General features: G+C 38.7%; 2 protein-coding genes and 1 long non-coding RNA gene across 3 annotated transcripts; 1 reads left to right on the top strand and 2 right to left on the bottom strand.

The window, feature by feature from the left end:
- Nucleotides 1-4,021: 4,021 nt before the first annotated feature.
- On the bottom strand, nucleotides 4,022-14,412 carry LOC122658931 (cytochrome c oxidase subunit 6a, mitochondrial-like). Its single transcript, XM_043854094.1, has 4 exons — nucleotides 14,267-14,412; nucleotides 13,682-13,788; nucleotides 11,298-11,340; nucleotides 4,022-4,297 (listed from the first exon to the last, which is right to left on the bottom strand). Exons 1-4 carry the CDS (start codon nucleotides 14,379-14,381, stop codon nucleotides 4,260-4,262), a joined length of 303 nt encoding a protein of 100 aa, XP_043710029.1. The 5' UTR covers nucleotides 14,382-14,412; the 3' UTR covers nucleotides 4,022-4,259.
- LOC122658932 lies at nucleotides 7,754-23,218 on the top strand. The gene is made up of 3 exons (XR_006332509.1): nucleotides 7,754-7,766; nucleotides 16,539-16,543; nucleotides 23,082-23,218. It is a non-coding gene; the product is annotated as an uncharacterized LOC122658932 (long non-coding RNA).
- LOC122658930 lies at nucleotides 21,559-23,831 on the bottom strand. Its single transcript, XM_043854093.1, has 2 exons — nucleotides 23,167-23,831; nucleotides 21,559-22,606 (listed from the first exon to the last, which is right to left on the bottom strand). The coding sequence occupies exons 1-2, from the start codon at nucleotides 23,787-23,789 to the stop codon at nucleotides 21,892-21,894; spliced, it is 1,338 nt and encodes a 445-aa protein (XP_043710028.1). The 5' UTR covers nucleotides 23,790-23,831; the 3' UTR covers nucleotides 21,559-21,891.
- Between the last annotated feature and the right edge of the window lie 1,038 nt (nucleotides 23,832-24,869).

Raw genomic sequence — 24,869 nt, 5'->3', positions numbered from 1 at the left:
TGTTGTTTTCTAATCGGAATTGGGTCGTCCGAATCCTAATCGGATAGATCGATTCTTAATCATTTTCTTTATAAACCATTTTGAATTGAATCGATTCATGGGTCGATTTTCAATTCCTAAATTGATACAATTATCATCATTTAAATAGCTTAGATTTTCGATTTTGAACCGACTCAGGCCGATTCCAATCCCGAGATGAGTCAATCATATAATTGATGGGTCGATGTTCTCTATGCCTCAACGTAGGCTGCCCCCAGACAAATGGAGACGGTATTTCTGCCATTTAGGGGGGTAGGGCGATCATTTCATCCACCCTCATGTGTCTGGGCACAATCTGTGCCCTCAACACAAAAAACATTTTTCCATAATTGATATAGAATAATAACAAATCACAATACTTTTGAACGGGTGCTAGATTGGGCCCCATTCATATGAGAATTGAGATTGATGATCAACTGCTCTGATACCACCGACATAAACCTCAAGAGAATTCACACCAAAAAAAAGTTGGCTTATAAGGTAAGAGAACCCAAGGTCATTTCAATCATTTCAATCCACAACCCCATATGATTGACACGGGATCATAACAGGTTTTTTTTTTTTTGGTGAAAACGGGATCATAACAGTCACGTGTTAACTTGATAAGTTCTGTAAATTATGGTGGATTACCTGAGGAAATGTCATCTTGGTGTCAGAGATTCAGAAATTCTGTCTATAATTTTTTGCTTTGGTTCGCAGAAATGTTATTGGTTATGTGAATGGTCATAGGAAGGTAAAATAGAAATTCAACTATTATTTCTATTTGATTTGAAGAATACTACTTGATGAATTGCTCCCCCCCTCTTGTTAAAATAAGGTGCTCTTTCTTAGTTAATGTCTTCAAGGTAATCTGGCTTATGCATCATACTTAATTATCTTCAAGTAACCATTATCTATGAGAGCTGTCTTGCATCTCATTATAGGCTTTGGTTTCACACAAACAACAGATTAGAATCTGTAAAAAGGTATTGGGAATTTGCCATGGAAAGGCAGTCATTAAAATTTCTTTGAATCTGAGGTAGAGACCTTGGTGGGGGATGAGAAACTGTCTTAACCATGTGGCTGAGGCTTCTCTGGCGGAAACTAATCATATTGATTAGGGAGTGTACATTCTTTGATGTCATTCTGTCTCTGTTTTCCATGCTGCAGATGGTATTGAGCCAACTGTTTGGGGCTTTGTGTTTCTCTTTATATACATCAATAAAATAGCTATTTTTATAGTTAATGGTGTTCTAATACCAGAACATTGTATGACTCACCTTGCATCTTTGATGTAGCTTCTAAGTGGAATCTTCATTATATTCATTCTATATCTTGAAGTAATTTCTGGATTGATTTTGCTGTGCATGTTTCTGCTGGTTTTTTTTTTTATTGGTTTAGTAACAACCCACAGGGTCTGATTTTCATAAGATAATCTTCATTAGCTATGGTGCTGAGCTTCTTCTTCTTCGGCTAAATTTCATGGAACCTCACATTGTGCTGAGTTTACCACATGGTAGGTCCTATTGGGATGAAATTTTACAGAGAAGTATTCTTCAATGTCCCCTATTCACATGTCAAGTTTCAACCTAACTTACTTAATATAACATTTTAAGAGTGCACGCCAATACATGCTCTTTCCCCTCCCTCCCTTCCCCTTTGATGAGTCCCTCAGCAATAAGTATATAGTAGATGGATGCATTTTCTGATCTAAATGCCCAAATTCATATAATCAAACCATGAAAAATTGAGGTACTCGCACAATTCCACGGATTTGGTGCAGTTTTCCAAACACACAGATTCTAAATCAAGGTGGAATTTTTCAAACCTAAAAAGAAAAGATTTTGTAATAAACTACTTAAATTACTTATCATATTTAGTAATGATACTTTTTAGATATGATTTTTATTTTACTTTTCAATCTCAAGAAATTTAGATGCTAAGTAAAGTGATAGTTTGGAGTCGGTGATATAATCATATAAGGTAGTGATTATATATAAAAGTTTTTTTTTTACTAGAAAATATTACTTCACTTCCCTCCCTTTCCCTACCCTTTAACTTCTCTTGCAACCAAACATATTTCAAAGGATTTGTGATTTCATATGTTCTCAATTCCACATAAATGAAAATCCTGTAGAATTGTAGGCCCACATACAGCAAACACATCTTAAGTTCCGTTTGTCTCAACATTAAAGTATTTTTCTAGAAATATAATAATTATTTTTTTTTCCCCATTTGGTATTCTTTTGGTTTGTACATGACTAAGAATCACATCATATAGTTACATATCGTGAGAAGAAAAAAATTCCTTTTTTTATGATGGGTGTGGACTGTGGAGTGTTCCAAATGTACTATAGTACAAATGATTAAGATAATATCACTATTTTGAAAAACACGGCATCAATTTTTTGTATTGTTTTTCAGTAAAATATTATCCTCCTTTTTAATTCTCGAGCAAATTTGTATTGATTTTCAAAAAATCTCATTAAATATTTTACATTAAAAAAAAAAATAAAACCTAAAATTTGCATTTATTTTGCCGTAAAATATTTTATAGGATATATTGAAAACCAGTATACAATTCCATAAGAATTAAAAAGAGGAATATGTTTTATTGAAATACGGTATAAAAAATTGGAAGACAATCTATTTTCCCACAATGATCATTGGTACTCTTGGCACCCATGGAGAGCCCTGCTGCCCCCATCATAAGGGGATTACTTTAACCCTACTGCGAACTGTGACAGCTCACAACTCACTGATACTACATTTGGGTATCTCATAGCTCCTGGCTTACACAACCCAGAATCAAGAGCCAGTGCAAGAAGTAATCCGATAGCTCTTGACCTCGATGCTGAGTGCTGGGGATATCGGAAATCTAGAACCCAAGAGCTGGAGAGGTGGGAAAGCAGCCCGAGCTTGGGAAATTAGTCAAAAGCATAAACCTGTGAATCTAAACAAGAAAATTTATGTTCAAGCAATACTCTCAGATTCTGCTCCTCCAAACTCATTAGCAGGAATGTCTCTCCCAACCCCTTTCCCTCCCTCCCCCCAAAAAAAATTGTATTTATTAAAATCCAGAAAACTTCAGTGGGTTGCAAAGAGCTGAAGAACTAGGTGCCACAGCCATCGTCGTCTGAACCAAATGCAAGAACATAGTAGACTGAGAACTGACCATGGGATCTTTTTTGAATCTTGTAAGATATTCGAACTTTGACTCAGCATTAGTCTAATGTCGGTTATATTAAACAATCTCATGATAGAGTTTTTCTAGTACACAAATTAGCATTTAGGGCTCATATTGATGTTTGTAATTTCCTTTCCTCTTAATCTATAGTTTATTTCTCACCCCAAAAAACAATCCAGGAATCTGAGAAGTAGGGACTTGGCCAAATGTGCACTTAAAACCTTATCCCAATCAACTATATGGATGACATTGATGAGGTACCCCAACTTTGGCTTGATGGTAAAATTTCAAGCTGTTAATGACAGAGATGGGTTCCAAATTTTGTGAATATGAGGATCCTTAGATCCGCTGCTCACAAGTCAAGTTTCAACCCAAACGAAATTAGTCAAATGATAAAAGAACTTAGAAAATCCAGAACTATGGGAGATTGCATAAAAGTAGTAAGAATCTCATAAGCGTCATGGACATATATGGGGATGCATGCCAATACATGTAGTATGTGGGTAGAGAGTGGACTATCTATACCATCCACTGTCTACCCAATGGTGGGAATTGTATCATCTTTCGATAACACAGCAGAATTTTGTGTACCATCAAAGGAACTTACCTTCACGAGGCCATGAAGTAATATTTCTCTGCCCCGCGCCACCCCCCCCCCCCCAAAAAAAAAAATTTATTCGGAAAGCATCTTTGCTACCATTCCATTATTTTACCCATGATGTGTGCTAATAAGTTGGGAACAAAAACCCAAAGCATCCCACCACACCTTTATCCTGGCACTAGCGACATGGCTCATAAAAACAGCTAAAAGATTTGTGACACAATAATGAAAGCTTTCTTGAATAATGTTGTAAAACTCAGACATTCAAGAAACCAAGATGACAAACTGGGGAAATTGCACCATAAACTATTTAGAGTTCTTATTGGACTGGCAGAGTAAGATAAAAACCAACACAGCTAGCCACAGTCAGTTTAAAATCACCTTGCTTGAGGAAGCCAGGGGAATATTCGAATAGATCTTAATGTTTCAAAAAAATCAACTTGTGACTGCCCATTAATGGTGTTCCTTCACCTCGAAAAGGCCATCTGGACCTGTACCATAATACAATGGGGAAAAAAACATCAAAGCTTTATATCTATAAAGAAATCAATTAGAATTTGAACATAAATCAATGTGACTGGATATTTAATCATCCCAAAGAGTAAAGAAAGACAACTTACATTATGGAAATAGCTTGATCATGGATCACAAAGGGTCAAAATCATAAAAAGTCAAATTGACTAGAAATTTATTACTTGAAATCTAGTGGGTAATTTTAGCGCAAAGGTATATGCTTTTGAGGGTTAGAATCCCAAGCCAGAGAAATGCCAAAGTTGATGACAAAATATATTAATAAATGCCTTAGAGGGCCTAAAAACAGCATATTACGTGGAACCAAAAAAAGCACTCTTTGTCAATCAAGAAATTGAAGCACAACTCCATGTAGCCGCTCATTTTATGGTAATTAGTTAGAATAATCATTTTCATTGATTATTCTCATTGATGTAGATAAAGAACATAAATTGGCTTATTTTAGTGAAAATAAATCTTGGGTTGGATCATAAGGTGTTGGGCCTTTTGATGTAGTGACACTCGAACGGTTGGACCAACACAACCAGGTTTGAAAATCCCAGCCCAGAAGAAACTGGCCCAACATGAGTTTCTTGGTATAATAAAGGCTTGTAGTGGTTTAGTTATTTATTTGGGTTTAACTTGTAGTCTTTTATTTCTTTTATTTTATCATGTCGAGTAGAGTTCGTAGGAATAGGAGGTAGAGAATGGAGTTTGTTTCAAACTCTACCAGAGTTTTAAAGTTTGAGTACAAGTGTTTGCATACAGAATGAAATGTGAGTTGGTTGCATACGCTGTAAGCGTTTGTGCCAAGTTGATCGACTATTGTTCTTCTTCCCCCGTTCTCTTTCCTCGTCGCAGGTACTAGCCTCTAGTTACCCTCCTTTTGTTCTATCTCTATTTTCTTGCTTCTCTTTGATTCTATAAAAGCATTGTAAGGCTTCATAAGCCCCCACTGTTTCATCAATTAAAGAAAGATTTGTTTCTCAAAATTTTGTAGTGAATCAGAATTCTATTGTAGTGATTCAACAGGCACTGTTGTGATTCAACAAGCTGGTTGGTGGTGATTCTAGCCTAGGTCCAGTGTGGTGATTCCCAAGTCATATCCTCTCTTCTTCTTCAAAGTTGCTGAAACTCAGGTCAGTACAGAAATTTTCAGTTTCTGATTTGCTTGTTTGAGTACTTATATTCTGCTGGTTTGCTTGAGTTTCATTGTTCAAGTAGAACTCTTCATTATTCTCCCAATAACACCATCAGAATAGGCTGGGATTTTAATTGATTGTCTAATGTAGACTAGTCAAAAGTGATAACCAGTCCACGAGAATCACAAACTTCAGGTCCAGCAACAGTAAATACTTCGCTTGGTTCTCAAAATTGCAGGAAAATTCAGAGCAATAAAATAAAAAAACAAGAAATTGAAGGGGGAAAAAAAACAGATAGCGTAGTCTCTCCACCCACAGCCTCACCAATGGGATCTCACCATACTCTCTCAAAGAGGAAAGCACAAAGCTATGTTTTTTTTTTTTCTCAATCTCATTAATCAAATTCGTGCACAAGGCTGTAGACCCTTACAAACTTATTTAGAAGACTCAAAAACAGACTCAAACATTCAAAAAGGAAAGGCCTAACCCAATCCTTAACTAATAGGTAACATAAACTGACTAGGAAACTAAAATAGCGAAAGAAACTGACTCAAAATAAGACTCTAACTAAACTAATGAATTAATCATGTTTTCCTACTTTCTACCCATATTTTAGGCCCATTACAAAGAAAACCCATGGGATCAAAGGCCCAACATATACAAAACCCAACCCAAGGCTTGTTTCCAATAAAATAAGCTCTATGGGTGACTTATCTGCATCATTGTTCCTCTAGTTTACCAAGTCCTTCAACCAACTTTTGGGCCTATTCCTTGATTGAGTAGGAAACTATCAGTTATCGGAATCTAACCATCTGATCATTCTGAAAAGTTGACAAGTTATTCTCCTATATCAAAATAGTATTTGGACAGAATTTTAGTCACATCTGAGCCTTTGATTCTGTGTTATTGAATTTTCCTTGAATCTGGTGTATTTTCCTGGTCTGCAATTCTGGCTTATTGTTGACTTTCTGAAACCTACTGTTAAACAGAGCACTCGATCATGAGATCTAGGCTATCAAATTAAAAGATCTAGGGTTTTCCTATTGGAGCAAGGAAACCTGGAGAACAGAGGATTCAATGTAGTTTTGGAATCAGATTCTGAAACAAAATTTCAGATTGATAAACTGAGATGAATCCCTGATATGATGGAAAAGTAAAGAGAAAAGTATAATAAGAAGAAAAGGGGGTTATAACCTTGGAATCACTACATCCGGGCATGCAGAATCACCACAATAGAATTCTGATTCACCATAGAACTTGAGTAGGCAAAGCTGTCATTCATTATAAAATCGTGAGGGGATATATGGCCTTATAACCTTTAAATAGAAGCTAATGTACACTAAAATAGGAAAGAAAAATAGAGTAAACATAGGATACACTCTCCCACTAAAGCTAGAGTTAGAATCCCACGTCAACATAATTCTATCTTAACTATAACTACATAGAATAATCATCCCACACCATTAAGACTCTATGCAAGGTAGGAATAGGAGTTCTATTCATTCGACTCCATTCAATCCTTAACAAGCAAGGAAATCTCAGCCTTATCCCAACTTAATGGGGTCGGCTACATGGATCCAAACAAAACAAAGTAGGAAAATTTGAAAAAGTGGGGTGGGAAAATAGATGAGAAAAGAAAAATGGAAACTGACAAATGAAATAAGGAGAATAAAAAGAAAAATGAAAGATGAAAGATTAAAGTAAGAGGAAAGAGACACAGCCCAGCAAGTCAGGAGAATCTCAGCTAAATGGGGTCCGGTACATGGATCCTTGCCCTCCTATGCTCTATCCAATGTCATACTTGGTAAAATATGGGTAGAAGGTAAGAATTACTTTCTTAGCTTATTGGGTTGTTTTATTTTATTATTCTATTGTTTATCTCTCTAATGTAGTCCTAGGTAGGAGAAGTCCCACTAAGAGCCAAGGGAATAAGGTTACCAAACAAGGCTGGCCAATTGGGACAGATTAGACTAATTAGGGAAGAAATTAGGGTTAGGGTGAAATAATGGTAATGGGGTTTATAGGGTTTTAATATGCAGGTTTAAGAGGCTTTAATAGCATAAGAATATTAGGGTTTGGAAGGGTTCTAAAGTTCTGCAGTTGGGCAGAATCGAGTTGCAGGTTTTTAGGTTTAATGGAGTGAGGGAATGGAGGGGTTATAGTGGAGACTAAGGGCTAGGGTTAAGGCCGAGTGTGGGGAGTGATGTGGGGAATGTAGGCTGGAAGTAGGGTTTGAAAGTGAAAGCTAAATCTGGAGTTATGGGGGAATCCTAGTGGAGGTAGGAGTGCAGGTTTAATGGAGAATTAGGTTGATAGATGGAGGGGACTGTAGATTAGGTCCAAGTAGAAGATGGTTTAAATAAAAAACAGATTCAAACTCACTGTATTGCAGGAACAATGGCAGCAGCTTGAATGACTTGAAAGGACCTCCCGATCTTCACAATGCAAGGAGTCGCAAGAGTCCACCTACCCTTCACCACCTTGAGATCCACAAGGATGTAAACACTCACAAAGGAGCAGAGGCAGCAGCACGATGGCAGCAACAAAGCTTGAAAAGCAGGAGGATTTTATGCAGGAAAATAGTGGGGGAGCCTGCCCACGATTACTAGTATTTATAGTTTTAAAAAAGGGCCAAAAGGCCTTACAGATATTCAGATCTGGATTAGGAATCCCAGATCTGAGTCCTAGTTACAATCCTAGTCACAAAACAACTCCACCCTGTTAAAATCATGGACGGGGAAGATTAAAACAAAGTTTAAACAAAAATATAAAAGATGCTCTAAGAGTCGATAGAAATAAAACAAAAAACAGCCAATAGGAAAGAGTCACTTAAATTGGACCACTGGTTGGACCGGTTCAACACAAAACAGCCAAGTCAAGGCTGCTTCTTCTTTCTAATGCTTGGACCTGCATCACTCTTTACTTGTAAAGGTTGGATAGAGTCTTGGCTGAATAGAATCCTTCCTCCTAGTTTAAATAGAGTTTTAGTCATGTGAAACACATATTCTAACTAATTAAATAAGATAGAGTTTTATTCATGTGGGACACCTATTCCTACTTTGGATAGAGTTTCCTACTTCTTTCTTTCCTATTTCAGTTTCTATATAAGCATTGTAAGGCTGCATAAGCCCCCACAACTGTATCAATTAAAGAAAACTTTGTTCCTCAACATTTTGTAGTGAATCAGAATTCTGTTGTGGTGATTCAACATGCCTTGTTGGTCCAATCACTAGACTCTATCAGATATCAAAATCTGACCGTCTGATCATTCCTGAAAATTTGATATGTTATTCTCCTATGACAGAACAATATTTGAACAGAATTTTAGTCACATCAGAGTCTTCGATTCTGTAATATTGAATTTCCCTTAAATATGGTATATTTACCTTGTCTGTGATTCTGGCTTCTTGTTGGTTTTCTGAAACCTAGTTTTAGGTGGATTAGAACCATGGATTTAGTGGATGGTATCGAATCGGGTATCGCCATCCCAGAAACCGATATGAATCAACCAGTATCGGATGGTTTTGTCCCTCGTTTTCCCATTAAATTCAGGTTTTGGTAGTGGTCCATTTCTCTAAATGACAAATAAAAAGAAATAGTAGACCATTTCTTCAGATGGCAGAAAAAAAATATAGAAAATAAACTTGGTTAGGCAAATGCCCAAGGTCGCCTTATAATTCACATCCTTAAAAATGTAGCCATAAGCCATCACTTTTTTTATCCCTAAAACATGAACGTTTATTTTTGTGCTTGACTACTGAAGTGAATGATCACGTCTAGGGGGTGTTTCGATATGTTGCTCTTTAGGGGAGGGGGGGGGGTAGAGGGGTTTGGAAACAGAAAAATAGTGTTTTCAGTCATTTTTGTCCTTTTTTTAGCAACAAGGAGCCCAAAAAACAGAAATTTTGAATGTATGATCAAGTTAATTCAACAAATCAGAAACAAACTTGAAACTTGCGCCTACAATACAACCATCCCGGTTTCAAGAGAGAAGTCACATTAAAAAGGGGAAAGTGATGTCATTTTTCTTCCTCACCCATGGATGAAAATAGTTGCTCCACCGACACCCCCCATGTCTAGGAATCACAAGCAACATGTCTTCATTTCTCTTCCCCCCCCCCCCTCCAAAAAAAACACAGAAGAATTTATCGATAACTTTCCAATGAAACCATCTCTCTCACTCTCTCTCTCTCAACGATGGCTCCATTTCTCTTCCCCCCCTCCCTCCCCCACTCCCCCAACCAAAAAAAAAAAAAGAATCCATCACAGTGTTTTCAGTCATTTTTGTCCCTTTTTTAGCAACAAGGAGCCCAAAAAACAGAAATTTTGAATGTATGATAAAGTTAATTCAACAAATCAGAAACAAACTTGAAACTGGCGCCTACAATACAACCATCCCGGTTTCAAGAGAGAAGTCACATTAAAAAGGGGAAAGTGATGTCATTTTTCTTCCTCACCCATGGATGAAAATAGTTGCTCCACCGACACCCCCATGTCTAGGAATCACAAGCAACAATGGCTTCATTTCTCTTCCCCCCCCCCCCCACCCAAAAAAAAGAATCCATCTATAACTTTCCAATGAAACCATCTCTCTCACTCTCTCTCTCTCAACGATGGCTCCATTTCTCTTCCCCCCCCCCCCCCCCAACCACCAAAAAAAAAAGAATCCAACTGTCACTTTCCAATGAAACCATCTCTCTCTCGATGGCTCCATTTTTCTCTTCCTCAACCGAAAAAAAAAAAGAATCCATCTGTCACTTTCCAATGAAACCATCTCTCCCACCATTGGCCTCGAAAACCAGTAGGCATTGACAGAAAACAGGTTCTGAAAAACAATTTCATTTGGATAAGGAAAACCAGTAGGCACTGATAGACAACAGGTTCTGAAAAACAATTTCATTTGGATAAGTTTCTGTCTTTGAAAGAGAAACAGAGAAACAACAACTGGAGGAAAAAAGTAGAAAAACAATCCAGAACTAAACAAGAAAACAATGCATTAATTACACCCAGCAAGATGTATTTTACACAATAGTGTAACTTGCTATCTATCAAACTATCCTGCATACTAAATTAATTAAAATACAAATGTAACAATCTATTAGTGACGTCTCATTCTTGTCATAAGTTTATGTTTTCTTGCCCTATAGAAGGATAGTCCCGAGTGGCTCCATGTCATAGAGGAGCCTACACTCATCTCACTGATCAAATTTCAGCTCTAAACAAGCATTGGAAATGATTAAAAAGTGAGTCCATTAATAAAATTACGAGAATGCCATTTCATGGTAATGGAATCTAAAGTCATTCTGTAATTTTTTAAAATTCCGGACGCACTTATAAGGCACTTCACCTACCTGTTCTCGGTTGGTACTGGAACTTGACCGTTGATATGGGTGTGGAGTCCACTATAACATGGACCCACCCGTGTAATGTGGCAAGTCATGATGGACTCCCACTGCCATGAACAGGTCATTATGAATATCATAACCCCTTAGTTATATGGAGACCATTAATTATAGGGATGCTAATGTTGCAAGTCATGATGGATTGCCACTGTCATGAATAGGTTATTATGAATAACATGACCCCTTAATTATATGGACATCATCCATTATACAGCAACCATGAGATAAATATTTAAAAATAAACATAATTCAAAGCACAATGGCAGGTTTCTTGCTCTACAGTGACAATGCAAGTTATACAGCAACAAATAAAATCTCAAAAAGGAAGAGCATCAAATATCAAAAACAAAAATACTATTCAGATCAACTGCTACAATCCATTTAAAAAAAGAAATTGCCAGATTCTCTCAAAATATTTGGAAGGAATGAACTCTCACCCCATGGAAACTCCTTGTTACGGATGTGCAAATATGGGTATGCCTGCAAACAAAGATATGGATAAAGAAAAGGACAATAATTAGAAGCACCAGAAACTTCCATGACACATGAAACTCTACAATAACATTGTGCAGGCATAGGTATGGAAAACAGTGAAAGTAAAAACAAAAAACATGAGTATCTTTTTTTTTTATATAATTAAACAAATAAAGAAACTTAGAAACACCTAGAAAATTAAGGAAACTGGTATATCCACAACAACAATAACAAAATACTACTAGTTCATCCAATGTTTCCTTATTTGGATCAATGGATCAACACATGACAGAAATTGTTCAGCGACAAACACCTATCAGAATTTCCACTAGATAAAAATGATATGCAAGATTTCACCATTATTTAAGTAGCCACTATTTGAAAAAAAAAAATAATGTTTGGGATACGGTTATGGTTGTTGTTGTTATTTGAAAAAAAAAATGTTCTGTGCATTCAAGGCTGAACACAAATACCCAATTACACTACACAATTGTTTTTGAAAATTGCATTATCACGAGAATCACAGGACCTTCTATACAAAGTATGTCGCAATGGCCATGTCTAAGACAGCTCAGTACATGTTAGTTCTAAATATACCATTAGTTCATCCAATGTTTCCTTAACTGCATTATTAGATATAATTATATGCTACCTGGGGATAGAGTCACCAAAGAAAATGTTAGGACTACTGAGAAATAAGGGACATAATGAAGGGATAAATCTCTTCAAAATAGGGGGGAAAACACAACTGATCTCTCTCTCTCTCTCATCTTCAAGCTTTGTTCAGTGGTTGGTTTTTGATTCTTCCATAGTCCAGCAAGGAACTTCTTAAGACTTTCAAAACCAAAATCTAATATTGAAGTTGATACCTGCCGCTAATACCACAAGGGAAGGGAAAATACAAGACTGCCCCTGAGGTATATACAGAATTTTAACAATGAGAACATAACCTAACATTCATTCTTAAAATGTAAATTTCATTAGGAGCACCATTAAAATAATATAATTAAAGTCACTGTGCTGTAGGGTATCGTTAAGGAAAATATGCAGTGATTGCATTAAAATTGAAAATTTTATTTTCATAAAGTTGTAGAAAAGGAGAACACCTTAGAAGTAAATATGGAGACATAACATAGCTCATTGAAGTTGTAAGAGCTTAGAAGCTTAAAATCAAATCATGAAAGACCGATCAAATTAGAATCTAAATAGAGGCAGTGATTGGTGTTTAATATTGGTTTATAACCATCAAGCAGTATCTCTTGGAAATTCTTGTTTTCTATGGTAGAAGGAAGTATTAGTCCTGCATCTGCAACTGTCTCAATTGTAGTTTGTTGGATCAGTTAATCTATTTTGTTTTGCAACAACCTTTGAGACCAGTATGCAACAACTCTCAGCATTTATCTATAATCTTAAAGGGCTACTATTCAACTTTTGCATTGATGCAATGGCCAAAACTTTCCCTTGTCCATGTAAACTATGATTTTATTAAAAACAGGTAGTAAACTTCCTCATGAGGCAAAGAGTGAATCATTTGTGTAGGGTATCATTCATAATCTCAATATGTGATTTACATCAAACATGAAGCATGGAATCCTTTGTATATATCCAAACTTAGTAAAAAAAATAAAAATACCACAATCTTGTGTCTATTATTCTATTCCCCCCCCCCAATATGGTCGATGTAATTCAAAATGTTCTGTGGCCCAAGTTGTACAGCACATAGTAACAGAACATGAATCCAGCACTTCCAAGAGGATGGCTCTTTGTACATACCATTTCAATGGTATCCCATTATAAGCCATTAATCATGACTAGTGTGGTTAACTAATTGCAATGTGTATTACTTATGATTTAGAAGTCCAAAAGTCCATTCGTGTCATGAATAATTAATGCATGCAGGAGGCATAGTCTCTATTGTTGACATTGTAACCATTCTAGAGAGTACATTTATTCTTTTAGAGAGGCGAATGGGAAGCCTGCAAGTTCTCTGAGTTTCTTCTTTCTTAGTCTTTTAATGTATAACAAATCTTCTATTTTGTTAGCATACAGCAGGGAACTACACCGAACAAATATGTTTCATCCAACTACGGCTCTGCTGCATTTCTTTCAGGATAGGTCCTCACTAATTGGTGCCAAATAGGTTATCTGAACAAAATCCTTTCTGAGAATCCAGAATCTTAGGGTTGATCCAGCCTCTTCTACATTCCATCCTGTGAATCTAGGAGGATATCTGAATGACACCTAAATTTCTATAATGTTTACTTAAAAAAGAAAGACAAGGCGCCTGGATGCAAACGACAACCATATATGTAAAGAATGAAAACCACCAAGGAAGGAAAGAACTTACAGGAGGCTCATCAAAGTGGGGATGACCCTTCGATAAGTTGACAACAGCTAAAATTGTGCACGATACTATGCCAGCATAAGTTATCTTTTCCCATTTTGCCGCTTCATCTGACCAAATGAAAACATACTTCTTACTTTAATCGAGTGATGGAATTACATAAAGGATGAGCCAGAACAAGGAAAACGAAGTAATTAACAAAAAACAGCCACTGGATGATCGATCAAGAACAGAGTGGGTTTTATACTAAAGAGATCCCACCCCACCCCCCTCCCTTTCCTTTTTTTTTCTCTTAATCTTTGATCAGGGTAAGACAGATTACATAGAAAATCAAACCTTGACGGGAACAAGATCAATTGAAAAAATGTCAGTTTTTTTCCAAATGATATAAGAGAATAATTATTCAAATGAGATTAATAACATATCGAGAAAAACAATCAAAATTGAGGCAAAAAATGGATGATCAAACTTCAACAGAAATTAAATAAATAAACTGTAGTTGAAAGAAAACCAAACTTAGATTCCTTTTTACAATTTTCGAGTTCCCTACTTTGAAAGAAGGGAGGGTGGGAGAGGGAGATGACTCACGAGCATCATCATGCTGAGCAGAGGAAGCAAATCCCCTCTTAGAAGGAGCTGTTCTCGTGCCTCTGCGAAGTGCTGCTTGAAATCCAGACCGCATCATCGCCATCGCCATCGCCATTGCCGTCTCTTCTCGTCCTTCTCCAAACGATCGACTAATCCTCCGTAGGGGGTAGAAAATTAGAATATCTATTTATATAAGGGCTTCAAAACGAATCGAGACGGAGATCACGGCAGTTGATGTTGTCCTGATATTATGGTCGTTGGATTGAGACCTTGTATCACGACGGACTTGTTGCCTGACTGAGTCTGTGCGTTGCAAGGATCAGAGCCGTTCAATTCCTTAGATGCGATCAATTACGTAACAGAAAGGATGCCCGTTGATTGATTAAATCATGAAAGTGGTTCAAATGGATTGGATGGTTGAGATATTATCGTCTTATCCAAATATTAAAGGAAGTTGCAGTCGAAGATTCCGATCACGAACAATTGATTGGACAAGAGAGTGATGCATTGGACTTAGGGGTGTAAGTTTGGCCTTATTGGCCCAAGCCTGCCCTCAGCCCAAATAAGGCCTGGGCTGGATTTTTCAATCGTAAAAGTGGGTTAGGATTGAAATTTTTAGGTCCAGGTCAGGATCGGACTGGGCCCAGCCGAGCCCGGACCTCTATTAGTTTATACTATACAATTTTTGTATAGTTTCTAATTATCTATTGGTTTACCAAAAACAAAAAAAAAGGGCGAACTATCTATTGGATAAAAGTATTTGCATTCTTGTTTATTAAAATGAATCTCCAGACTTTCTAAAAACATATGAGGCTTCCCAGCATAGGAGGGATCCAAAAGTCGCAAAGAACAACTAGAAAGTTATGTTCACCAAAAAATTACAACTAGAAAGTTATGAAGGGAACCAACAAAAGAATACCCCTCAAGTTGAAAAATTAAAATTATTAAGGGAAAATATCATCCCCTTCCCTCTAAGTTTACCTAATATCAATTCAGTACCCAAGTTTTGAAAAATATCTACGCCTCCCCTACTTTATAAAGATTCTATCAACCGTACCCTAACTGTTAAAAACTGCTATTAAGGGATGATGCGGAATGTACAAAATTTATAAAACCACATAATACCCTTAATGTTATATTATTCCAATTTTGCCCTCTTCAACCCCAACAATTCGGTCTTCTCTGAAGAGATCCCTCCATTGTAAACCAGAGCCTTCAGATGTTCATGATGATGTCGTTTATTTCCAGAGATGTCATTGGACCTATCGAAAGTGATGAAGTCGAGCGAGACGACGGGAAAATAGCAGTGCTCCAGTGACAAATCTGAGAAGACTTGTTGGTTGAAAACGGAGGGGTTTTGTGGGGTGGGGGGAGAAGAACATAGAGAAAGGGTTTTCTAATTTTGGCTCTGTACTCTCTCTCGCCCTCTCTGCTCTTCTTCTTCTCACTCTTTTTTGTTTTTCTGGTTCTGGAGGAACCAAGGAGTGTTGGATTGGGGTTTTTGGAAAAGGAAGACAGTGGGATTGGTTCTGGGAAAAAATGAGAAGAAGGGGTGGTTCGATTAGTTTGCAGAAGGGTTTCAACTTTCTTTTTTCACTGCTATATAGTGAGATAGAAGGGAAAGGGAAGGTGGGTTTGGGGTTTCAATGGGGTCGAAGGAGAGGGATGGGAGATGGAGAGTGATGCATTGGCATCTTCTTCTAATCTTCTAACTATCCTGGGTATTTCTCTGCTTTCAAATTATACTCAAAACTTTGCTCTGCAACTCCTTTCTGATCTTGACAAGAACTATTTCCAAGAGCAAGTTTGAGCCAACCATTGGATCTGTACAAAAGAAGCTAAATATCAAGGGAAGTCAATCCATGAGAGTCATTCACGACCACAATTATTTCTATTTTGGAAAGAACACCCTCCACATCTACAATGCCTCTACCTATCTGAAAATAGAAAGAGTCAATCACGACCACAAACACTGCAAGTTTGAGAAAAAAACCCAGTTCAAAAATCTTCATGAAACACCTAGACTATATATTACTTCAAACTTCAAGCCTTTCAGAAATCACCCAACAGTTCTTGAAGGTAGACTTGGACAACCCATCACATGGATGCATTTAGGAATTTGCTACCCAATGAGATTCTAAGAAAGAGGGATGGAAGGAAGTTAGAAAAGGAACTTAGAACTAGAAACCAGAGAAGCTCGCTAATATGGGAAAAAAAATGGAAAAATGGAAATTCAAGAAAAAGGATTTTGTTATCCAGCGGTGGATGTGAGGTCCAGTGGTAGGATGCATGACCCACGTAATCCATTCTTCCAAATAGCCCCGAAGCAGTTCCAAAAGTCCAAATTGGATAATGGATGGAACTGCCGGAAACAGGGAACTGATTCAAAATTGCATTCCTAAGTTTCGTTGAAGGGTTTTTAAATTTCTGAACTTTGTGTCAACCCATCAGAAAGAAGAAATTAAGTTTGGTGATCTGGTGGAAAAAAGAGCCACGCATTGGGGATTTTTTGAAACAGAACGAATACGAATGGATTAAGAGATTCAGATTCAGTTAGGAAAACCTAGTTTATAGTTAAAAAAACATTGTAGGTTAGGGGTTTGAATTCGATTAAGAGCGATACCATCTCAAGGGTACATGCAGTGGGAAAGCTTGCACGCTCGATGAATTCATACACTCAAGGATCTTGTTTTGGGGTTGAAGAATAAGAACACAGGGTATTTTGGGAAGAAGCCGCAAAAGGAGTTTTGGGGTTGAGGAGGGTAAAATTGCAATAAAATAACATTAAGGGTATTATGGGGTATAAGAAGAAGAAGAAGAATGAAGAAGGGGTGGGTTCCACTCCAGACACCTTTTTTAACTCCAATTAAAGGATAATATCATCTTTTAAACTCTTATTTTAACACCGTCAGTCACTTAGAGTACGGTTGATATAATTTTTATAAAGTAAGGGAGGGGATAGATATTTTTCAAAACTTGGGTACTGAATTGATATTAGACAAACTTAGAGGGGAGGGGGATGATATTTTTCCTTGTTTAAATTAAAATAGAATAAGATAAAAACACTCTAGTAGAAACGGATCAACTAAAAGGAATCGGAACAGAAAACTCCATAAACCCTTGATCCAAACCCGGTATAAAGAAAAGAGGAATCCATAATCACAAGGGGAGAGACCTTAGCTAATTATGATAATGACCAAAATCTTATTGTTAAGACAATACGAGCAGTGAAGCACACCTATGGTTAACGACTTGGTAAACAAAGTTACAAGCAGCAAAGATGTCAAAATGACTTGTGAGATACTATATTTGTGTTGTGTTCGGTTAGATAAAATATCACCTCAATTTGTTTGCCCGTCAATTTTCTCAATTCCCTCTAATAGATGTAGGTGGATCCCAACCCGGGCAGTGTGTTCGGGCAGGGGTAAGGTGATCATTTCTGTCCCCCTATAAGATAGAATTGAGGAAATTGAGAGGCAGGCAAATTGAGGGGATAAAGATCTGTTCGGTTACCATTGCTCAAATATATAAATGATTTTTGCAGCTAACCTTGTTTGTTTAAGATTAACAAATTCGATCAGAGCATTATAACTATGAATCGAAATCCTCTACTTCTGCCTGCCCCTATTACCGTGTGCGCCACCCCACACACAAATAAATGAAAACACAGATCTATATGGTGAAGAGGACGAGAGAAACTACGGTTTGAGAACCACTTGTAAGGTGTGGACAATTTCATTAATGCAGCAAAAACACACACACGCAGAGAGACAGACAAATAAAAAGCTTGTGAGGTGGAGCCTGACCTGACAACAGTAACAAGTTAGCACGATTGGAAGCAGAGGTAGCTGAAACACGCGACATGGTGGGGGATCCAACTCCTCTACTTCCGCCTGCTCGGTACTGCCATGCAGCCCTACACACAAGGATGGTGGAAAGTACCGTCTTACCCCCGCTTGGGTAAAACGCTCGGACAAGGATAAGACGGTACATTCCACCTTATTTGTGTGTGGGGCACAAACGTCAATAAAGGCCGGGAGAAGTAGAAAAGTCGAATTGGGTGCTACATCTGACGATGGTGTATGAGGTAGGGCCGTAGGGTACCATGCAGATTATTATTTTTAGTTCACAAAAAACAAAAGAATGACTGTTAACCCTCATGGCTCCATTCCTCTCTATCACTCTACTATAACGATGTGCAACCTAAGTATTGCCGTCTTTATCGAACAAGTGGGCAACTGTGACCTTTAAAATTAACCCCTTCTCTTCTCTTTTCTTTTCTTGGATCGTGATCGTCTGTAGCCTGTTGCCCGTAGCGGTCATAGCAGCGTACTAACTAGGTGAGGCGTAATGACTACCTTACCCTCCGCTCAGGCAAGGCACTCGGGCAGAGGTAAGGCGATCATTGCGCCACACCTCATCAGTGCACCACTCTGGCCGCTACAGGCAGGCAGGCCGTAGACGATATGGATACTCTTTCTTTTGGTGGGTGTGGTGTGCGAATGGCCATCTCGCAGTAAAAGTGGAAGGCATGGAAAAGAATTAAAGAACTAAAGAAAGGTGGTGAGAGTGTGGCCCGTGGGTTGGGTGAATACACACTTAACTGCTTTTGATTTATGAGGAAATTTTGAAGTTGGGAAGAGAATGTTGCCTGATCGCATGGCTCTTAATGAGGTGGTACGGGGTGCAGGAGCATTGATTTGAGAGATTTTTTATTTTTCAGAGAGGTGGGGTAGTCATTTTTGAAGAAATCTGAAATTGTGTGTGTTGTCTATATGTGTGTGTGTATGCTACACACGATGAGACAATGTTCTTTTTTCTCAAAAAGATTTATAATGGATGAGGGATGTTTTTTTTTTGAATAGTTTGACTTCTAATATTTATGAGTTAAAATTAAAGATCGAGTTTTCCTTCACCCACGGCCAATTGAGGGGTTTGGAATTCAGATAGTGTCGATAGGGTATCACACAACAATGGAGGTATTTTAAACCATTCATAAATAGGGACAGATTTTTATGACCATTAACGGCTATACAGTTCCAACGAAAATTGTTTTCTATAGAAAAGAAATTCTCCTAAAATTAGTTATAAATTTGCAATCACTCCAATGTAGTGGCACGTTTGAGGATTTTTGTCCTCTCAAATGTGGTGCACTGCCCAATGCGCCATATTTGAGAATCCAACAGTAAAAACATAGGCAGCGGCATCTTTTCAACATAGGCAATGTTGGGTGGATGGTTGGATTCTCAAGTGTTGTGCACTGGGTATTGCATTGCACTTGAGAGGATAAAAATCCCACATTGGGTGGAATCGTTATCGTTTCAGGTCGACCGGTGCGGTTTGCTATTGCCTCTCACAAGAGGGGGTGGGACCCACCTAGGGCACCTGACCGAACACTCTACCTGAGTGGGGTCCACCCTCCTCTTGTGAGAGGCACTAGGGAACCGCACCGGTTAGGGAACCGTATATGATAAAAATTCACATTGGGTGCCCCCAAAAAATAAAGCATTTCAAACTGTTGATATGAAAATGAAAAACGAATTAATTGTGAATGCGGATCATGTTCTTGTACTAGTACTGTCCATGGCCCTCCAAAGCCAGTCACATGGAATCCATTATGGGACCCCCAAGAGGAGTGGATTCCTTGTAAGTGGCTCTGGAGAGCCTTGGACGATACTTGTACGAGACATGATCCAATCTCTTCGAGGATCTGGTTTCTCCATAATTTAAAAATAAAGACTAGGATCTGAAATCGGCCAAGACCGATCTGAATCGAAATCAACCTGGATCGGTAGTGGATCAGGCTGTGAATCAGCATTTTAAAAATTCGACGTATCAAAACAAAAGACGTTCTAGAATCTTCCCTTCCCCGGGCCCTACCCCTTTTTCGGAAGAAAAAAATCCTGCAAATTGAGCAACAGCAATTTTTCTATTACCCGTAGTCATGTTACATAGGCGCGTTTGGTCCGTTGTGCCCAGGGCGTGTGAAGTGATCATTGTATCCCATGAAAAGGCAGAAAATTATAGGGATGTGGCTGTCATTTCACATTCTGATGTAGAGACAATACACCGCACACGGCACACACCTAGGCAGCATTCTTTTTTCCTTTCTCAAAATACCCTTTTTAATTGAAGTGGGATTCCATTTTGAATTCCTACAGATCTCCCTCCCTGTAACAATCCTCCCCAGCTACTACAACACTTGTTATCATCTTCCAGATTTTTCTTCTCTCTTTCAAATTCCAAACCCCTCCATTTAGTGACTCCCTCCGGCAGCATTGTTCCACCCCTCTCTACAATTCCCTGCACCTCACGTAGGAGAATCATCTGCCCTCCGCATACGAAGAAGCAAATGATGTGTTAATGCGTGATGAGTTCTTTCTTTGGATCGGCTGATTCCCTCATTCTCCCAACAGATCATCGGCCTATAGATTAGATTAACTGATGTCTTCTCCATTCCTGATGACTTCAAAACGCAGTCAAAGCAACTCCCACGACATTACTTCCAATACTAACATGGCTTCCTTCTGCTTTCACATAGAATTATAGTAACTGTGTCTACCTCTCTCCCATGGGTTTCAAAAATCGATGAAATGGATCGGGAATCTGGCGTTTTGAATAAGAATATTCAGGTCAGATTTCCCCAATTTCTTCTGTTTTCGGCTGATTGATTCCTGCCGATTCTTATTGGATCAGAATCGGAAATCGGCCAGAATTCATGATTTTAAAACCCTGCTCTCTCCCCTCCTGAATAAAAGGCCGCGTTTCTATTGCCAGCCCATGAGACCATTCTGGTACCAAACATTCATTCCAAAATAAAATTTTTCTCCCTTTTCGAAAGATCCTTTCCAATTTATACATTCATGTGCAGAGAGCTTGGTTTCAAAATTTTGACCCAAATTTCGACATTAAATTGAAATGAAATCATATGAGAAACACAGTTCACATTTGGATGAAATTTCATCATTTCAACTCCTTTCGCTCAAATTTCAAACATGATTCCATATATTTCCACAACATTTCAAACTTCTGCCATTTCATCCGAGTGAATAGAGATCCAAAACTACAAGAACACTCCGATTTTTGGAAAGAACTCTTTATTTGGCTACTAAGTCAAGGCCCGTCTGTAAATGGTTAAATATCCACTTAAACATTTTGGCGAAATTTTATTTCCCCTAATTCTCAAAATTCTCACCTTAAAGACAACAGTTATCAGTGTTTTGAAATTTCAGAGATTTTTCAGCCGAGAATGATGTTTCTCGGCTAAACAAACCATTCATTACAAACCATGTAGAAACACTATCCATTCATTGAGTCTAAATATGTAATGGAAGATAAAAAGAATACACAATCACTCACATTCCCATTCCAACCTAAAAAAAACACATAAAAAAAAAAAAGGGCTCAACTAAGCTCAACTCACTGTACAGTTTCATCAAATCAAGGGGAAAAAAGGGGATAACTCTCTCCTGTTTTTGTTAGGTTAGTAGGTAGAAAGTAGCGACGAAAACAAAATCATCGTCAACACTACTAAATCGAAACGAATTGGAATGGGAAAGAATAAAAAAAAGAGGAATTAAACGAAAAATAAAAAACAAAAGCAGAAGGGGATGAAACCATCCAAATCAGCCCATCAAATCCTGCTGTTGGCAAAGCTCCTTCCTGAGTTTCTGCGAGAAAAGCCTGCAAGCGTCCATGCTGAGATCGATAGCAGCAGACAAAGCCACAAACGCAGCCGCATCTTCCGTGCAGTTCACGTGTTGCACACTCAATTCCACTGTCGGTTTACTGCATTTTCCCTCTCCTTCCACCCTCGACGACATCACGAATCCTCTGTACATACAATACGGCCACAACCCATATCCAAAATCACCGCTGCTCCTTGGGCTACAGGCAGGAGAACCTGAGTTGGCCGGAGTTGACCGCCCGTTCGCGCTCATGTCGATCACGAATTTCCCACCTTTGTTGGTACTCAGCATAGACTCGGCCAGCACAATGCCAGCCGCGCCCATTCCACCGTTAGTGTCAGCGAGGAGCTCGAAGCGGTAGCCGAGACAATCGCTGCTGCCGCGCTCTCGCCAGGCCTCCAGACGGCCCCATGGCTTCCAAGTACCATCACCAGGCCGGAGGATCAGCCAAGCGCCTGGGTTTGAACGGCTGACTCGGTCCGAACCTGGTGATGCGACGAATGGTGTCACCATCGATGCCGCCGCTACCGGGGAGCCAGATAGATCATGGACTGTGATCGACCATCCCTTGCGCTCCTTGCCAGTTCTCTCTCTTTCGCTTCCAAGCGAGCTCAACCAGCCCCTTGAACTGCCCGGGTCTGACACTGACGATCTGCACAGCTACGAAGCAGAAGATTAGATAGATGATAAAACAGTGAGGCAACAGAAAATCAGATACTAGATAGAGAGTTCAAGGAAAACCCAAATATTCAACGGGAAAAAAAGGGAAAATGTGGTCAGTCAAAACTTTTCTGAAAATGGACGAAGTCGGACCCTTTCTCCCTTCAATTTCAGGGTACTCATAGAACATAGAACCTCACCCCAAACGAAGTTAACGAACTAAAGATTGTAATGCCGTACTTGAAAGACCAAAACTCACTCTACTCGGTCTGAAAATATAATTACAATGATTTTTTTTCACTGCCAAGAATTCCTGATCTTGCCTAACAACTGCAGCATGTTGTAATCGTTTAATAGACTAACGCTTCAAATATTAGTTGGTGAAAACTGTGGTTTCAAAGTCTTTGCAAATTAAACCATTACGTCAAATAATAGTCTTTGTGGGAAGAATACCAGTAAACTTGCAGGAAACAGGAGAAGCGAGCATAAACAAGCAAAACCCTAAAATCTGAAAGGGAAAAATGAGAAAGAGGATATGATTCGACATCTAACCTGGATCTCTGATACCGGTCTCCAGAATTTCTGAAACTGAACTTGCAAGTAAAAACAGGTTGCCGGATGTTCCCTTGGATCTGGAACACCTGAGGACTACACTCAGGCTCACCATCAAACTGAAACACGAATCTCGGATCTGGCTCCGCCCTCACATTCAAATGGAGATGAGTCGAAGAACCCTTAGCATTCTTACCAACCGATATCCAACCATTATGGAAAACAGAGGACCTAGACTCAGTTCCCTCCATATCCAAGGGCACCGAAACCTTCCCCAGGAGTCTCCCAGAGTTAACACCGCAGGTAGTACCTCTACGACCAGTGTAGATAGAAATCTTAAGACAAGGCTTCGCAGCAAAAATGGACTTGGCAGCGAGCTTCTCCAGATCTGCTTTGCTCAAGTCGAAACTGGCAGCAAGGGTTTGAGTTTGACCATCAGGGAACTGAGTCTCGGATGGGATCAGAGGGACGATCGAGGTCTGCACAGGGAAGTTCTTGAGCCTGATCTTACAGAAACATGGAGACGAAGCCGGATGAACGCCGGAACGAGCAGGCTTCGAGGCTACCGGGATCTTCAAAGCAAGATTTCCGACGAGAAGTCGCACGAAAGGACAGGGATCCATGTGTCCTTCCGGCGAGTGTTTGCTATATAGACTTTAAAAAAAGAAGCGATCTTCTCTTCTTCACTGCGGTGAGTCTTCTTGTTTAGCCGGTGAGAACAGAGGAGTGAAGAAGACAGGAGTTAGTAGTTTTTATGGGAAAGGAGAAGAGGGTTCCGTGCAGTAGGGTCGCAAAGATGTCTGTGCTGCAACAGGCTGGAATAGCTGGGAACTCGAATCCATATTCCATAGGGTTGCGTGCGCCATGGGTTGAGCTGTTAAGCATTAGCCATGCGCACGGAGGTCGCCTTGTGGGCATCTTCTTGTTGGCAGTTGCTCTTTCTTTAGCTCTCTAATCTCTATTTGGGAATTCGGAAACGGCAGACGCCAGTAGGTCATAATCTGTTAGTTGCAGTACTTTTACTTATTTTAATTTAATTTTAGTTGGAATATATAAATTGGTTTATAAGATTTAATAATAAGAAAGGGAAAGAATCTGTGATTTTCAAATCCTATTTTTTTTCTCTCCAACTTCTCCAACTCTCCAACTGTACGGATGGAGACGTTGGCATTTAAATTGGATTTTTTTTATTATAAAGTCTGTTGGATTACAGCTGTGTACAGCCTGTCCGGAGTGTCCGGATTGAGCACCTAACCCCACTGATATCCTGCCCTACTCCTCGTGTTCGTGTTTGTCGAGATTCAAGTTAACGAAGGTATCTTAGGTCTTACGATGCTACTATTATCCAATCCAATGTTGCCAACTGTATTTATTACTACCTTTATTTACTCAGTTTTCCTCACGACTCGTCTTAAATGTCATTTCTGCCCTCAAAATTTTCACCCTATCTGGCTCTCTATTGTCCCAACACTTTAACTGTCGTTTCTACCCTCGCAACCTTTGACCGCACACACAGTGTCGCAATAAAGAAAAAAAAGATATACCTGTTTACCTAAAAATCAAAGAAGGAAAAAAACCAACCTTAGTTAATATTTGATATTCTCACTCCTCACCCAACGTGTGTTTGAATAAGACATTCTTCGTCATATCTCGTAAGAATATGTATCTATTTATATTCTTTTACCCAAAATATATATATATAT

This window comes from Telopea speciosissima, chromosome 4 (assembly GCF_018873765.1).
Source record: "Telopea speciosissima isolate NSW1024214 ecotype Mountain lineage chromosome 4, Tspe_v1, whole genome shotgun sequence".
In the NCBI taxonomy this organism is placed as follows: Eukaryota; Viridiplantae; Streptophyta; class Magnoliopsida; order Proteales; family Proteaceae; genus Telopea; species Telopea speciosissima.
This window is presented reverse-complemented; position numbering and strand designations above follow the sequence as displayed.

What these genes read in the sequence shown, in the direction of transcription:
- LOC122658931 (XM_043854094.1), bottom strand. Translation starts at nt 14,381, where the DNA reads ATGGCGATGGCGATGGCGATGATGCGGTCTGGATTTCAAGCAGCACTT. An exon ending in CCCACTTTGATGAGCCTCCT is followed by an intron (nt 11,341 to 13,681) that starts GTAAGTTCTTTC and finishes CTTTGTTTGCAG; the next exon opens with GCATACCCATATTTGCACAT. An exon ending in TAACAAGGAGTTTCCATGGG is followed by an intron (nt 4,298 to 11,297) that starts GTGAGAGTTCAT and finishes ATTATGGTACAG; the next exon opens with GTCCAGATGGCCTTTTCGAG.
- LOC122658930 (XM_043854093.1), bottom strand. Translation starts at nt 23,789, where the DNA reads ATGGATCCCTGTCCTTTCGTGCGACTTCTCGTCGGAAATCTTGCTTTG. An exon ending in GACCGGTATCAGAGATCCAG is followed by an intron (nt 22,607 to 23,166) that starts GTTAGATGTCGA and finishes GTAGCTGTGCAG; the next exon opens with ATCGTCAGTGTCAGACCCGG.